At 47.9% G+C, this 13,927-nt stretch overlaps 7 protein-coding genes across 7 annotated transcripts; 2 read left to right on the top strand and 5 right to left on the bottom strand.

Moving 5' to 3' along the window:
- Positions 1 to 2,608: 2,608 nt before the first annotated feature.
- N7487_011063 (uncharacterized protein) lies at positions 2,609 to 2,870 on the bottom strand (the record flags this gene model as incomplete). The annotated part of the gene is made up of 2 exons (XM_056878793.1): positions 2,609 to 2,783; positions 2,860 to 2,870. 2 exons carry the CDS (start codon positions 2,868 to 2,870, stop codon positions 2,609 to 2,611), a joined length of 186 nt encoding a protein of 61 aa, XP_056724112.1.
- Positions 2,871 to 3,848: 978 nt separating this feature from the next.
- Positions 3,849 to 4,439, bottom strand: N7487_011064 (uncharacterized protein; the record flags this gene model as incomplete). Its single annotated transcript, XM_056878794.1, has 2 exons — positions 3,849 to 4,217; positions 4,278 to 4,439. 2 exons carry the CDS (start codon positions 4,437 to 4,439, stop codon positions 3,849 to 3,851), a joined length of 531 nt encoding a protein of 176 aa, XP_056724113.1.
- A 24-nt stretch (positions 4,440 to 4,463) lies between these two features.
- N7487_011065 (uncharacterized protein) lies at positions 4,464 to 4,840 on the bottom strand (the record flags this gene model as incomplete). The annotated part of the gene is made up of 4 exons (XM_056878795.1): positions 4,464 to 4,525; positions 4,586 to 4,623; positions 4,680 to 4,737; positions 4,792 to 4,840. 4 exons carry the CDS (start codon positions 4,838 to 4,840, stop codon positions 4,464 to 4,466), a joined length of 207 nt encoding a protein of 68 aa, XP_056724114.1.
- A 480-nt stretch (positions 4,841 to 5,320) lies between these two features.
- Positions 5,321 to 6,191, bottom strand: N7487_011066 (H/ACA ribonucleoprotein complex subunit GAR1/NAF1; the record flags this gene model as incomplete). The annotated part of the gene is made up of 5 exons (XM_056878796.1): positions 5,321 to 5,588; positions 5,643 to 5,788; positions 5,851 to 5,951; positions 6,008 to 6,055; positions 6,125 to 6,191. 5 exons carry the CDS (start codon positions 6,189 to 6,191, stop codon positions 5,321 to 5,323), a joined length of 630 nt encoding a protein of 209 aa, XP_056724115.1.
- Positions 6,192 to 6,410: 219 nt separating this feature from the next.
- Positions 6,411 to 8,765, top strand: N7487_011067 (threonine--tRNA ligase THS1; the record flags this gene model as incomplete). The annotated part of the gene is made up of 5 exons (XM_056878797.1): positions 6,411 to 6,657; positions 6,693 to 6,978; positions 7,042 to 7,306; positions 7,366 to 8,351; positions 8,378 to 8,765. 5 exons carry the CDS (start codon positions 6,411 to 6,413, stop codon positions 8,763 to 8,765), a joined length of 2,172 nt encoding a protein of 723 aa, XP_056724116.1.
- Positions 8,766 to 10,253: 1,488 nt separating this feature from the next.
- Positions 10,254 to 10,556, bottom strand: N7487_011068 (uncharacterized protein; the record flags this gene model as incomplete). Its single annotated transcript, XM_056878798.1, has 1 exon — positions 10,254 to 10,556. The coding sequence occupies one exon, from the start codon at positions 10,554 to 10,556 to the stop codon at positions 10,254 to 10,256; it is 303 nt and encodes a 100-aa protein (XP_056724117.1).
- A 1,199-nt stretch (positions 10,557 to 11,755) lies between these two features.
- Positions 11,756 to 13,413, top strand: N7487_011069 (Threonyl/alanyl tRNA synthetase SAD; the record flags this gene model as incomplete). Its single annotated transcript, XM_056878799.1, has 5 exons — positions 11,756 to 11,814; positions 11,899 to 11,947; positions 11,997 to 12,225; positions 12,315 to 12,437; positions 12,581 to 13,413. The coding sequence occupies 5 exons, from the start codon at positions 11,756 to 11,758 to the stop codon at positions 13,411 to 13,413; spliced, it is 1,293 nt and encodes a 430-aa protein (XP_056724118.1).
- Between the last annotated feature and the right edge of the window lie 514 nt (positions 13,414 to 13,927).

Raw genomic sequence — 13,927 nt, forward strand, 5'->3', positions numbered from 1 at the left:
ATTATGGAAGTTGTGGAGGTATTACTCCGTACTTTACATGAACTTATGAAAGATCGTCCTTGCCACATGAAAAGGACCCTTGATGACGACTTCCAAGGTTCTTTTTTTTTTGTTTTACCCCTCAAAGATTGTACAACGCACAGCATCACTTAGCCTTCGGCTAACGCTTTGTTCCATCTTCCATCTCAGGGTCTGCCTCCGTTGATCTGCTGTGTACTCCGTATAAATGACCGGTCAACATACGCCAGGGTCATTTGTGGCTGACAAAGTGCATCCTTGGCTGATTGTCGAGGGGAAATTCAGATCTCCATTTGATAAATTGCAGCCGAATTGTGCCGTTGAAACAAACCAAGAAAAAAACAAATACCATTTGATTATGGAACAGGCTCATTTCCCACCAGACGGACAATTTCAATACTCGATACAAGCGCTAAGAACCCTGAGATTCGGTACAGAGTACTCCGTACATGAAACCCCAAGGATTAACATCCAGCATTTCATACACTTTGAGTAATCGCATCCTGTACTCAACCTCAGGTACCTAGGTATTTCCCGAGGTCTTCTTTATCCCTGTTCATGCCCCTTTTCCATGTGCGATCCAAATTATTTCCATGGGTAATGAGCGGCCACTCCCGGGTGGATCGTACCAAATTACTCTGATCTGTTCTTTCTCTACATTGATACACCGTACCGTTTGGTAACAAAACAATGCCCTGCTTCAGCCACAAAAAAACGGTTGGTATATCCCATAACGAGATTTTCACACTGTAAAATAGGGCATTGTGGCTTAAGATCTGCCATCTGTGATGTGCAAGTCTATTAATGGTTCTATAAATGGCACCTATTAGGGTTGTTTTCTTGCATTTAATATGTCGTGTATTGCACAGAGTACCTTAGACCTTTTTCAAGGTTAATGTGTATGAATTGTGTTATTCGTGACTTGACTCCATGACAAAATATGGTATTATTAGCATTGCCTACTACCTATTCTCGTACATATAACATCCCTGGAGATATCGGAGGTTATTTACTCTAGCTACATTACCATATGCGATTTTACTGACTGTTGAGACATCCATAGACCCATTTGAATAAAGAGATAAGGCTACTAGTAATTACTATGCGGTGAAATGCGCTTCGGATGGCCATTGTGTATGATGTATCCGCTGTACCTTGCAGATCTAGTCCCTTGCAACCCGTTCTGGGCCATACATAGATGCCATACGGAGTACATAGATTCTATTGCTATTGTAACCAGGCCATTTAATAATAAGCCTCATTTTAAACGGTCACTAAAACTGCCTGCCCAGGTGGGCATCTTACCACGGGACACTACCACGTTCGATAGTTATAGCCAATTCAATGTCATCGACCTAATTCCCTTCTGTCTTGTAGAGGAGCTCATGACCATGGAGCCCACAGAGCAAACAATAAATGCCCAAAGAAGAGCGATCTTCGAACACTGAGACATATTGCTCGCCTTTTGGTCAGATCCGACATCCGAGTATTACTAACCCAGAGCCTCCAAGAACACAGTACATATGTATGCACAGGCAATACAGGGTTTGTATTGTGTCTTCGTACTCGTACTCCGTACATAGTAATGCCTCAACGAGCACACATGTCTAGACCTGTCCAGCCGGCATTTCCGTCTGGACACAGATGTTCCGGGACCCGTGGCGTCCACTAGACCAGCTAGATTCTCCACCTGCCAAAGGAATCAGGTAGAAACGCATCCCCTGGGGTACGGAATACACAGCAAGAATCAAAATCGAAAAAGAAAAGGCTCGGTTTACATATGTAATTTGTTTAAATCGTATTTATTTGCATGTCTCAACAAGAACATCAATTCAGTTTCTTTAAACTGTGGGTAAAGAGTCTTCGAGTTCGGATATCAAAGTGAAACTTGCGTCTGGGTCTAGACCCTGCGCGCTTGGCCAAGAGAGATCATTCTAATTTTAAAATTCTAAAAATTCTGATTTGGCCTGTGACCTTTATTGTATCTGCCATATTCTAGATCATGCGGAAGGGCCGGCTCGATGATTACCCCGGAAGGGAGTAGTATCATTTCGCTTAGGGATATGACCCTGTCTACTTGGTAAACATGTTGGGCATATCGTCCTAAGGTGGCAAGAGTACCCGACTCACTCCAGATTACAATAATGGGAGCCGATATCAACATCAAATACTAAATGTTACATATACACACTGAATGAAAAAGAAGAAGAAACTTGTTATTACTAAATTAACACGACCTTGGGAACCAGATTGAAAAAGAGCCGCAAAATAATACCATCAAACCCAAGCCTCAGGCCTCAGACCTCAGATATACGAGTAACTTGCACATATTCCCACCGACCTATCCGGAACCCGTCGCTGGACACCATCCTGATCCACTTCCGTCTCATAGAACCAACACCATCCACGAGCACAATCATAATGAATCCCACGTTGCACCTCCTTCGAAGTCCCCGATATCTGCCTGCGGGTGTACTCGCCGCATTGGCAGAGCGGGTTAGCCGGACTTATCCCGCGTTGATCAGCAAAGCAGATGAATCGATCACATGGGTGGCATTTGTAATATGGCCGGCCTGCATTGCCGTTCGGGTTATTGTTGTTGACTTTCAGTCTCATGCCATCTTCGTAGCATTGAGGGCATCTTGGGGCCTGGAGTCTGGTGATCGTCATCGCTGTAGTCGTGATAGGCTTGGTCTGCCGTAATAGGTGGCTTAGACATGATCTTGTGAGCTGGTGATAGGGCCTTCTGTGTAAACTTGCCTTTACTTTAGATTGTCTGTTGTTGAACTGAATTCCTCGTTTATAAACCTGGACGCTATGAGAGATACCTTGATACCTAACCAAGTGGTCATTATGACGATCTCTAGAGGTAAATATTGCGTGTATGTCTATATTATAGAAATAATTTCCATGGTTCAACCTCCAACACCCATGAATATTGACAATGAATATATACCTAGGTACCTACATAGGTAACACTTGCAAATCGATGGGTTGAATACGTTGATATTGTAAACCACAACAACTCCCTACGCCAAACCCTCCACGGAAGTCATACTCTTCAAGAATACTTTATAGGTATATACTAGGTGTCTAGGAACTAGAAATTGGCAGTAATCTTCCAACATCAGTTCATAGGGGTGACATGCTGAGCACAAACATACTGTTGGCCATGTGGGACTTGCTTTCTGATACCTGCCGTCTCCTTTCGAGAGTACTGACCGCGGTCGCACTGTGGTTAGCGGAGCTGATACCGCGCTGATCGTTGAAGTGGATGAATCGATCACATGGGTAGCATCTGTAGTATAGCGGCCTATTTTGGTTGTGGGGGTTTCAGGAGCTAACAGGGGTTATATATATATATATGTCAGTTCTCTCCGCATAGTTTATGTTTTATGTTTTATTTCTTCATTTTACCACACTCACATGCACTATGATATGATATATATAAAGACATGACAGGGCCGAAGTAGTCAATGTTGGGTGTGCGTGTGCATTTGCGCTTTGTTATAGTTGATGGAGTATCTATGGCTCACTTGCTTATAGACCCAAGATTGAGGACAAGCGGTTGCGCTGTTGCCGAAAGCTACATCTTCAACATTTTTGGCCAGTCAATCCAACCCCTACGCATAAGCCACAATGACTAGAGTCAATCTATGCAATTGAAATTCAATTAAGCATCCTTATTTAAGTGCATCGAGATCATGCTATGCCTTGTCTACAAACGAAGGCCCTCTCCATATTTATTTTCAGTTGTCCAAGTTGAGAGAGACAACAGACACAGGCATTTTTTTTCCAAGACTAAATGCGCGGCCAAGTTTGGGTTGAGCTCAGGGCTTAGGGATGTGTATCGTCTTGCTGACCATCATGCATCCATGCAGAACGAACATCAGGACCACGGGGTGGAATTCGAAGATGGTACCTTCTGCGACAAGACCAAGAGGGATGTTCTCGTGTGTCCAGCTTTGAGAGACCCAGTAGGCCATAAGGGAAGCGATTGACAGAGTGGTCGGAATAGGCGTGCCTTCGAAGTACTTGGATTTGCCAGTATGGTCCTTGGGCAGCACGGCTACAGTCACGTTGAACCGAGCGAGGCGGGTCAGACCGCAGAGAACGAAGAATGTGAGGAAGACGTGATCAAGCGAGGTCCGGATACCAAGAGCGAATGCAGCAGCGGCGGGAGCGAGACCGAAGGAGATCTAGTCGGAATAAGAGAGTTAGCAACAGTTCGGTTGTGGTCAATTGCCGGGATCATTTACCAAGTCCGCTAGCGAGTCAAGTTCTTGCCCCATGAGAGACGACTTCTTGCGCCACCTTGCGACCTTGCCATCCATAAAGTCGAAGAACAGACCGAAAGGCATAAATGCGAGGGCGGCCCAGATGGCACCGTATTCAGTTGGGTCTCCGAGGCAGTAGCGCATGGAGGAAAATACCGACATGACTGCTCAACATATTAGTCGCGAATTGGAAAAACGGTTGGGAAATATGAGCTTGCCTCCGCAGAAACCTAAGATAAATAGTTAGCAAGTCAATCCAAACAAAACATGATGATGCTGCGATCTCTTACCATTCATTTCAGTAATCAGATCAGCAAGATGCATGGCCCTATTGAGTGTTAGGCTGAGCCGAGGGCAAAGGAGCGCGGGAAGCACGAGACTGACTTCACCATGCTAAAATGACCATGATCCGAAGAAAGCAGCATTTTCTGCTTCTCCTGGCCTGGAAAATGTCAGCCATATTGCCAATGGACGCCTAGAGGAAGCTAAGACGCACCTCCATCACCTGAAGGTGGGACACTGCTGGAGGAATTGCTCGATGCCATGGCCGATGTCCGACGAGACATGCTCAAATGGATATCAGATTCGAAGAAAATTTATGGCAAAAGGATACTCTGTCTGAATAAGATGTCTAAAAGGCAAAATTGGGTAAGAAGAATAAAAATGCTGTCAATCCTGTTTGGGAGTGTTGACGGACGCACAGATTCGCTGAGCGGTCAACGTCATTTCAAACTGCAGGCAGGCAGAGGCGGTGCAGCTGCGCCACATCCACTAGCCACATCCCAACCAAATGTCCGAGCCGATTATCCCCGAATTTCTAAACGAGTTGCTATGGTTTAATATGCAATTGCAAGTTCTGGAAAATCCAATGAAAAATAACAGAAACATTTTTGACTGGTGATATTCTACAGCCTGCAGCCAGTGAAGTTGCAATTGCGCAGGATGCACAAGAAGACGGAAAGATATTCCTGAAAAAGCTCCCAGATCCCCCAAAACGCCATAAAGAGACAGTACATTTGGATTGATCAATAGCCGCGACCGCGGAAACCACCACCACCACGGGGAGCACCGCGACCACCTCCACGAGAGAAGCCACCGCTACCGCCGAAACCACCACCGCGACCACCACCACGACCACCACCGAAGCCACCACGGCCACGGGGAGCACCGCCACGGCCACCGAATCCACCGCGACCACGGGGAGCACCGAATCCACCACGACCACGGGGAGCACCACCACCGGCGCGCTTGGGCTTAGCAGCTCCTGGGGGAGGCTTGGGCTTGGGGAGGAACCTAAGAGGTGAGTTAGTCAGAACGTAGAACAATGGGTAGAACAGCGAATCATACTTCTCGAGAGGAAGCAGCTTATCTCCACCAATGTAGACCTTGTCACCAGCCTTGAAGGAAGTGGCGACAATACCGTCTTGGGGCTTGACGGTGAAGTAGACCTGGTTAATGGGACCGAGAATTTCGTCGACCTTGCCGATTTGAGTCTATAAAACCAGTTAGGTCATGGACTTTTATATCATATTGGTTCGGTGGAGTATTGGCGTACCTTGTTCTCCAAGTAGATAGGAGCGTTGAAGTAAGGAATCTTGGGGTTGACCGATTCGCAGACCATCTCACCCTCGCAAGAGTGCATCACGGAACCCAACTCTATCGGAATATCAGCGACATGAATCAATTATAGCCAGGCTCAGAAAAATAATTACCCAGAACCTGGGCTGGGGGGCCGAATGACTGCTGGAAGCCTCCGCGACCTGCAATAAAAAAAATTTCGTTAGCTCCTTTTAACTTCTCACATCGCATTCACATTGGAAAATTCTCACCACCACGGCCACCACCGAAACCTCCCCGGTTGGCACCAGAAGCGTTACCACGACCACGGAAAGACATTTTGTGGTGATAAGGGTGATTGACTTGACAAAGCTGGAGAAGTTTTCGCTTGGTGGAAACTTGAAGCGGTAAAGTGTCGGCTAAGGGCAGTACCATCACGTGATCTTTGTTTCACCGCCCTCACGAAGAGTCATTTTCCCCTCCACGCGGAGTATACCGCAATCAGAGTTTTTGCTCATAGTCCAATTCCCTTGTGTCATCGCTCCAAGGGCTGTCAAAATGGCATCCGAAGCCCCCAAGGATCTGCCTGTGCGGCCTGCCGCCGAAGCGCAGGCCAACAGCGCCTCTGAAGCTGCCTCTGCCCCTCCAAAAGATGCGAAAACGAAATCCAAGCAGGCGCCAAGCCCCGATACCCTCCCAGAGTTCATGATTGAGCGAAACAAGCTCTTCGAGGAACTTTGGCAACAACATCTCGAGGAGACCAAGACCCGTCCCCACCCAGAGATCAACGTTACCCTTGACATTGGTGATGGCAACCCCCCTCCTCGGTCCCCGCCAAAGCCTTCGAGACCACCCCTGGATCTTTCCTGCGTGATGTGCCCAAGGAAATAAGTGCCGATATTGTTATCTCTAAGGTTGATGGAGAGTTGTGGGATTTGAACCGGCCTCTGGAGAAGGACTGTAATGTGCTTCTTGTGCCTTTTAGCAACCCCGAGGCCCGTGAGGTGTTCTGGCACTCCAGTGCGCACACGCTGGGTGAAGCATGTGAGTGCCATTACCATGCACTGCTGAGTCATGGGCCTCCGACCCCGCAGGGTTTCTTCTACGATATGGCCATGCCCGACGGGTATGTTATTCTTATCGCTTACTATTCACGATGGCGTTAATGCTAATATATATGGGAAAACAGACAGGTTGTCAAGGAGTCTGACTGGAAGGCACTTGACACTAAGGCTGCACGTATCTTCAAGGAGAAGCAAAGCTTCGACCGTTTGGATGTTTCCAAAGAGAACCTCAAGAAGATGTTCGCATACAGCAAATACAAGCTGCACTATATTGATAAGCTTGTCACCGGCGAGAGTAGCACCGTCTACCGTTGCGGTACCCTTGTCGATCTCTGCAGAGGCCCTCACATTCAGAACACCGGCAAAATCAAGACCTTCAAGATCATGCAGGTAAGTGTGGCTGGTCGACCAATTGACCGAGGAAGACACGTACTAATCATTACCCCCAGAACTCATCGGCCTACTTCCTTGGCGACCAGTCCAACGACTCTCTGCAGCGTATTCGTGGTGTTGCCTTCCCCGACAAGAAGCTGATGGCTGAGCACTTGAAGTTCTTGGAGGAAGCTGAGAAGCGGAACCACCTGAGAATCGGCAAGGAGCAGGAGCTGTTTTTCTTTGATGAGGTGTCCCCTGGCTGCCCATTCCTCCTCCCCAACGGAACCAAGATCTTCAACCAGATCCAGTCTCTTCTGCGTACTGAATACCGCAAGCGAGGCTATCAGGAGGTCCAGACCCCCAACATGTACGATGTTGGTATCTGGAAGACCTCCGGACACTGGGCCCACTACAAGGATGATATGTTCAAGTTGGATGTCCAGAAGCGTGAGTGGGCTCTTAAGCCCATGAACTGCCCTGGACACTTCATCCTGTTCGGCCACCGTGAACGTAGTTACCGCGAGCTACCTATGCGCATTGCAGACTTCGGTGTCCTACACCGAAACGAGGCTTCAGGTGCTCTAAGCGGCTTGACCAGAGTCATCCGCTTCCAGCAGGACGATTCTCATATAGTCTGCGCTCCGAGTCAAATTATGTCTGAAGTAGAGGGTCTGTTCGATTTCTTGCAGTCCATATATGGCCTGTTTGGCTTTACCTTCAAGTTGAAGTTGTCCACCCGCCCCGAGAAGTATATGGGTGCGTTGGAGACCTGGGACCACGCGGAGGACCAGCTTAAGAAGGCCTTGACCAAGTTTAAGGGTAATGATTGGACCATTGACGAGGGTGACGGTGCCTTCTACGGACCCAAGATCGACATCACCATTGCGGATGCTCTCCAGCGTGAATTCCAATGCGCGACCATCCAGCTGGACTACCAGGCTCCGCTGAACTTCAAGCTGGAGTATCAGACTAACGAAAATCTGGAGAAGAACTCTGGGGAGGATGCGAAGGGGCGCGAGCCTAATTCTAACGACCTGCCCCCGGCCGTGCCCGCCCTGTTGTTATTCACCGTGCTATTATTGGTAGCTTCGAGCGATTCCTGGGTATCTTGATCGAGCACTTTGGTGGCAAGTGGCCGTTCTGGATTAGTCCGCGCCAGATCCTAATTGTGCCGGTGATGCCGGCCCTGAACGACTACGCTGAGGAGCTGCAACGTATCCTGCAGGGCGACAAGTTGAATGTGGACGTTGACGTCAGTGGCAACACCCTGCAGAAGAAGATCCGTACTGGCCAGTTGGCCCAGTACAACTTCATCTTTGTTGTGGGTGCCCAGGAGAAGGAGTCACGCACCGTCAACATTCGCAACCGTGATGACCCTGCCACCCAAAACAAGGGTGTCATGGTTCCTCTGGAGGAGGCGCGACTCAAGCTCCGGGCATTGCGCAAGGAGCGTCGGCTGGAGAACACTCTGTAGGGGATAAATTCGTTACCGATTTACGAAAAGTGAAATGAATTACATGCGGATATTCTACTGGTTTTATTAAATATATACCATACATCCCTAATGTAGTAAGTGGCGCAACTCAGGTCTAAGTTAAGCCACAGAACGCTGTACCATCAAAGCGAACACACTCTGGGTAAACATCTTCATGACTTTAATAATGGGAGTGCCTATCGGAGGCTAGCCTACTGCCCTTAGTTTTCTGATCTTTCTGGATTTCTGCGCTTTTGGTCACCACAGTACGCCGTATAATTATTAGCCCTACTTTTTTCCATCTACCCTACCTATATCAAGTCAAAATCGAAAGTCATACATATAGAAGACCTCTGCACAGTTTATGTTTTTACTGTCTTCGTACATACACAAGGGGATACCAAAAGAGCACATAAAATACATGTAAAAAAGAACCAAAAAGTCACATCAGAGAGTTTTTACATATGATATCCCCAGTACCATCTTGCTCCAAATAGATCAGATTATTGAAATTTTATGTCGTCAAGGACGGAGGCCACATAAGCAGCCAACTATTCCTGTATTTATCTGGTGTGAGAAGTATTTATATTAACCCAATAATTTCATATAGTGAAGACTTCGTAGATTTGTGGCCACAAGGAAAGAAGCTTTGATCTGTTTGCTTTTTCCTTGGCCTACGTCTTTGGCCTGAGAGAACTATATTGCCCATTAGGTAGCTAGCATATTTCTTTATCTCTATCTAAACCGCCATTAATATTATTATCTCGACTACTAATATCTGCTCTCGCGCGTAGTGCGTTAGTATTATAGGCCTAAGATCCTCTCAAGGGCAACCGCAGCGATGACATTGTGTCTACATACAGATAAGGGTAGGTACAATCTCCGATTGATGTCTTAGGTTTTTTTCAATCATTCCAACGCTCTTAAGACAAGGTAGGTTCTCTATGACGAATGGAAAACAAACGATGGGGATGGCGTGTGTCTGGGTTTCCAGGAGGTTACTTATTTCGCTGTGCCACGTCTTCTATATTAAGGCACCTTTATCAATTGTAGTCTATAGGGATCCTCTTTGCGCGTTCTGGCTTCATTCGGCCCTGGTATCTTTCATCTCACCTGCGTCATTACACCTTCCGTTGAGATGAGGATTTGGACTACCAGGATTTGGACTACCGCGGCAATGTGTCTAGGGCTGTTTGTTCATCATCTGTTTGTTCATCACCCGTTTATGCATCACCCGTTTATGCATTGCCTATGATGTGGTCTTTTTCTCTCCTCTCTGTGTGTTGTGGATTGCGATTGCTAGATAGATCCATACATTCCATCCTTGCTCATTCATCTTTTACATCTCATAGGAATCGTGCTGCCACTCGCTTTGCTAAGACCTCAACCCACTCCCACCAACGTCTCAATTTGACCTCATAGGCATCGTTCTGCCGCTCTCTTTGTGAAGACCTCAACACACCCTCATCAACAACCCTACTCAACGTATCAATGGAAGGGAAGCGATTCCCGTGCCCGCTTGCTGAGGAACTTGGCTGCGAAAAGACATTTTCCGTTGAAAAAGATGCAAAGAGGCACGGTAAACAGGTGCACGCCCAGCGCTTCCCCTGCCCACGCGTTGGGGATCTCAATTGTCGCAGGAGGTTTGGCTCGGAAGATGCTGCAACCCAGCATGCTGAAAGTGCGCACGACCAAAGAGATCCCTGTCCATGCCCACGTACGGATGACCTCGGATGCAAAGAGACGTTTTACTCGAAAACGAATGCACAGAGGCATTCCAGTAAAGTGCATGGTGATGACAAATGGCGCTGTCCATGCGCTGATGAGGTTGATTGTCAACTGACGTTTGGCTCGAAAAAAAACGCAAAAAGGCATGCTGATAAGGAGCACGGAAAAAAGCTCGAGCCATGCCCTAGTGCGAAGGAGGTTGGATGCAAGCAGACGTTTACCTCGAAAGGGAATGCAAGAAAGCATGATCAGAGGGTTCATAAGCAAATCAAATGGGCCTGCCCGCTCGCAGAGGAATTTAATTGCTCCCAGACCTGTGGTTCGAAATCAGATGCAGCCAAACATGCTAGGACGCACGGCCAAGCCGCCAAAATCCCTTGCCCTTTGGCCAAGAAGGAGGGATGCCGTATGACATTTCGTTCCCAAGCCAATGCCAAAAACCACGCGAAGACTGTCCATGCTGATAAGGAAGCTCGACTAAGCTTTCCTTGCCCACGCGCAAAGGATCTCGGTTGTGAAAAGACATTTTTTTCGAAAGGGAATGCAAAGTTGCATGAGCAGAGGGCGCATAACAACGTCAGATGGCGCTGTCCCTTCGCAGACAAAGAGGGATGCAAACAGACCTTTACTTCCAAAAAAGCGGCCGAGATTCACGCAACGAGATTTCATGGCGTTGAGGATAAAACTCTTAGCCCTGGATTTCCTTGCCCACGCGTAAGGTTCTCAAATGTGAGAAGACATTTGCTACGAGTCACGGTGCCGAAAAGCATGCTGCAGATGTGCATGACGGAACCAAATGGCCGTGTCCCTTGGCCAAAAATTTAGGGTGCAAAATGGAATTCACCGATCAAAGCAATGCCATACGCCATGGAAGAGCCGCCCATGGGGACAAGAAAAAGCCAACAAAGAGGGAGACTCCCTGCCCGCGCGCGAATGAGGAAGATTGCAAAAAAATGTTCCTTGACTGAGCCGGTGCGAGAGCACACTCGAAGCTGGTACATGGCAGCCCTGAGGCAGGTGATACGTTCATTGCGGCGTGGCCTACATCGCCAGACATTCCTCTCAGAGACGCGGACGGGGAAAGAATACCTGGATGGGACAAGCTCTCAACGATGATATTTCTGGACAGCAGGTGGGTATGCCCAGACCAAGGTTGTAGCAGAACACACTTGGACCCCTCGAAATTAAAAAATCACTACTTGGCCATTCATATGAGGGCTCGTTGGCCTTGTCAGTACGCCGAGCGATTCAGCTGTGACAAAATGTTCTCGTCAATCTACGATGCCAAAGAGCACGCAGATGAGCATTATGCCAAGTCCAGGTGGGTATGTCAGTATCCTAGGTGCCTTAGCCAAATACAGGGCAGGAGACAGCGACAAGTTGCTGCCAGAGCTCACAACAACAGACATGTCCAACGAGGACACTTCAAAAAGGGGGAATGCGAGCCTTTGGAGGTACGTGACAACGAAAGAACAAATGAGCATCATTTAAAGGGAATAACAGGTCTTGAAATCGCTCTCCGGTGAGAACATCAAAGCCGAGGGTCAACCGTTGCCAACGGTTGAAGCAGCTGGAGACGAATATCGGGGCAACGAATCCGAAGACGAAGCTGAGTATTCAGATGATGAAGAAGACGGAGACGGAGAAGATCCGGAGAGAGAATCCGACGACGAAGCCGAGGAGTCGAAAGATGGCGAACCGACTGTAGAGTTGGCAGTTGCATGGCTGGGCAGTCCGTCAAAAAACTAAAACATTCTCAGACAAGGTCAGGCATACAAGATATTGCTGCTTCAAGCCCCATTGCTAATTCCCGTACTTTAGCTGCCAAATCTCAAGGCTTGTACCACCTCGGCCTCAAGTGCCCAGGGCCGGGAAGAGTCGTTGACGGATTAGTGCTTGGTACACAGGTGTGCCCACATAGCGCGATAATCTCCTTCGAGACAGGTGTGTTTTTCAGAAAACACTCGAAGGATTATATTGGGCTCAAAACCCGATGCGCACCTTGCAATGGGAGGTTTATCTTCAATGGGTTTTTGAGGCGTCATTCTCTGGAAGCAAATGCTAGACAGGGATTTTGCGACAATAAGCACTGCATCAATTCTCCGTGGGAGGGCTCCAAATTCTGCAAGAAGCACTTTCTTACCTGGACGCCAGGCCCCCCGGCAAAGAAGAACTGAAGGCGCTTAGGAGTTTGTTCGCAAAAGCGGCGTCTGTGCAGTGGTACCCCCAGACGAGGATAATGGCCGAAGTCATAAGGAAAGTGGAATCCAAGAAAAAAGGCAATGTCCCGGCTTCCGAGGTGGTGAGTATCGACCTGGAATTTACTTTCAAGACTAAGGAGGTCCTCCAAATCGGCCTCGCAGATCTGGAAGAAGCGAAAGTCCTCGACTGTCTTACTAAATATAGCGAGGGAATTATCGTACCTTCCTCCTCGCTCTTTGCTGTCCCGTTAAATCCACAACAACGGGTGTTCGAAAAGAAGGTCGGAGCCTATTTTACGCAAGATGGGAAGCTTGATGCAAATGAGGTAGTCAGGAAACTCCAACAAGCCGGTATTTCCAACAAAACCATATTCCTATCTTGGGCGTTGTGGTGCTTCGACCTGTCCTTTTTGAGGGACTGGCTGGAGCAAGAAGGGTTTGACGATGTTCTCCCCGGGGATGAGAATGTCTGTTTGGTCCTCAACGAGTTCCGCGACAACGTCAAGGCGGTCATTGGTACCACCTGTCATGATGGGGGGCGATTTCCTCTAAACCTGCCTACAGCGTTTCTGGTGCTTTTCGGAGAGAACCACCCTCTTTCTGGGCGTAACCACCATGCACTGGTTGACGCCCAGCAATTAGCTCTGATGGCGAGGTTATTCATCGACCTTTGCAAACCCCCGACGAGCGGGTTTACTATCAGGGACCAGGAATCATGAAGCTGGGCTCGGGGAAGAGGCAACGATCACTTGAGGAGTCTTTCTCTTCAATGAGATCAAATAAAAAGGCAAGGTTCTCTTGAGATGATTCCGGGTTGAGATTGTCATGCCCATCAAGATCTCAGTGGGGCGGGTTCTGGTGGCAGAATTGGCCCATTGCTCTCTCTCTTTTTGTATTTTACTCCTACAGCCATACTACATGTGTATCTACCTAATGTACGAAGTGAACATTAAATGAATTCCTAGTGTAGGTTCTAGTTCTCAGTTGGGATTCAACATTGAACGAGGCTGAAACACGTTGTGGATACACTCATTTGAAACTTTTGACTAGCAATGCCTCTGCAGCCATGCACAGGGGCAGGATGACATATGACAGCTGCAATACCAAAATACATTATTGACACGGCCCACTTGACTGAAACACCGAAAGACAGGTTTCAGCCATGCGCTTTATTCTTGGTGTAGCTTTCTTTCGAGGCTGTATGCAGATACCTGGATACTAGGTACATATGTA

The sequence above is a fragment of the Penicillium crustosum genome (assembly GCF_028827405.1).
Source record: "Penicillium crustosum strain IBT 35664 chromosome Unknown utg000005l_segment0_segment0, whole genome shotgun sequence".
Lineage (NCBI taxonomy): Eukaryota > Fungi > Ascomycota > Eurotiomycetes > Eurotiales > Aspergillaceae > Penicillium > Penicillium crustosum.